At 37.0% G+C, this 1,875-nt stretch overlaps 1 protein-coding gene across 1 annotated transcript in view; it reads left to right on the top strand.

Annotated features, from left to right (window-relative positions):
- The first annotated feature begins 409 nt into the window (after positions 1-409).
- The window catches only part of LOC107671831 (serine/threonine-protein phosphatase 6 regulatory ankyrin repeat subunit C), a 22,234-nt gene continuing 20,768 nt past the window's right edge, over positions 410-1,875 (top strand). The window contains exons 1-2 of the mRNA XM_016464817.1: positions 410-497; positions 638-780. Coding sequence (XP_016320303.1) covers positions 410-497; positions 638-780 — 231 coding nt within the window. The remainder of the gene's footprint in view (positions 498-637; positions 781-1,875) is intronic.

The following is a 1,875-nucleotide window of genomic DNA, read 5'->3' as shown; positions in this document are numbered from 1 at the left end:
CTGCATATGTGATGTAATAACTATGGACAGATTGTCCGGGTGACTGTACATATGGGCTGTGTGGGCCTTTAATGAAAAATGGCAGTGTGGAAAGGAAATAAAAAATCTGTTAACTTTTTTTTTTTTCTCTCCCTACTTTCTTGTGTCAGGACCAAGAGCGCCGCACACCTCTTCATGCTGCTGCCTGGCTGGGGGACGTTCATATAATGGAGCTTCTCATCAGCGCAGGTATGACCTTAAACAGCAGTACTGCCACCATATGCAGTAATGTTTTTATTCATACGATACAGCATTCTAGCCTTGTTAAAAATGTGACTGGTTTTTTGTTTAGTTTTCATGGGTGCCTCTCATGCACAGATGGTTTTAATAAATGGATACAATGTGACTTTGTGCTTTTGCTGCCAACTAGATGGTTAAATTGCTGCTGAACAAGGGAGCCAATCTGAGTGCCAGTGACAAGAAGGACAGGCAGCCCATTCATTGGGCAGCTTACCTTGGTAAGTATATACTCGTATCTTTCTGAAGTGTTGTAGGTGTTTTCTGTAGCTAAATAGCAATTGATTGGTTTCATCATCTTTAGCTACTTAGTGGTGATTCCTGGAAGTAGTAGTAATACTTACCTGTTTGTTTCTTTCAGGACATCTGGACGTGGTTAAGCTGCTGGTGTCTCAGGGCTCGGATAAGAGCTGTAAGGATAAGCGAGGATACACCCCTCTCCACGCTGCTGCTGCCAGTGGCCACGTCGATGTGGTCAAGTACCTGTTACGCAATGGAGCCGAGGTCAGTGCCAGGACTTGACATTGAGCTTTATCACTTTTCTCCTCTTTCTTGATTTATTTTTTGTCCAAAGATTAAGTGTCTGGTTCCTAAATCATTTTAACAATTCGTCTTTGATAGATTAAAAATATTGGCAATATGGGATAAGGCATCAGAAATATGAAGTCAGCCGTATTCAAACTAGGGGTCGACCGATATGTGTTTTTCAGGGCCGATACCGATTATTACTGATCAAGTAGGCCGATAACCAATATTTTGAACCGATATATATGTCTGGTGTAAAAATTAAAATTAATGTCAAAATTAAGAATAACAAGGGCTCTGACAAAAACTGCCTTCCTTGGTGTTGGTTGAGTGTAGTACTCTCACATTGCACTTCTTACTCTTGTCTTCCTCTGTGCATCCATCTACAATAAGGGTAATATAAAGAGAGAGTTAAAAGTGGGGCCACTGTATGCTTCATGATTAAGCCTATGAATGCTGTACTACAGCTAAACAGCTTGGGGAAATGTAAGTATTTGGCTTCAATAATTTACATGTTAGAAATGTATGTGTAGTAGCATAACCTCTCATAATTCCTCATTAATTCTTTTATGATGGCTAAAACATAACCTACAATAGTAGAGGTGACTGTTCAATTCATCTAATGCACATCAAGGGATTAACTTAAAAAAATGTATATAATAAGTGTAAATAATTTAAATGTCTTCATAGCTATATTGTAGAAGTTGTTAAGAAGACTGCAACTATTTTCATGAAACTATAACACTAATAGCCTTTTACAGGCACACTTAGTTCAATAGCCTATTGAAATGTCTCAATTTTTGTCATCCTAATCTTGGCCTATGTGACACTAGAAATTTCAGTTAGTTTTAATTTACAGTACAGTGCAAATGAAGGCATAAATCAATTTAATTTATCTTTTAATCAAATGAGAGTTAAACTCCTTGTTTTTTGGCAAGCAACGGGTTTACTATTAAAATTAAAACATGGAAGAAATAGCGTATTGTGTGATTATTCTTTTAAACAAAAGTTTTAATAATTGTTGTAGTAGTATTATGTATATCATACTGCACCACAGTAATATATTTCTGATAA

The sequence above is a fragment of the Sinocyclocheilus anshuiensis genome, unplaced genomic scaffold (assembly GCF_001515605.1).
Source record: "Sinocyclocheilus anshuiensis isolate Anshui unplaced genomic scaffold, SAMN03320099.WGS_v1.1 scaffold1089, whole genome shotgun sequence".
NCBI classification, from domain to species: Eukaryota; Metazoa; Chordata; class Actinopteri; order Cypriniformes; family Cyprinidae; genus Sinocyclocheilus; species Sinocyclocheilus anshuiensis.
Note: the sequence above shows the minus strand (reverse complement) of the source record. Positions and strands in the feature narration are given on the sequence as shown.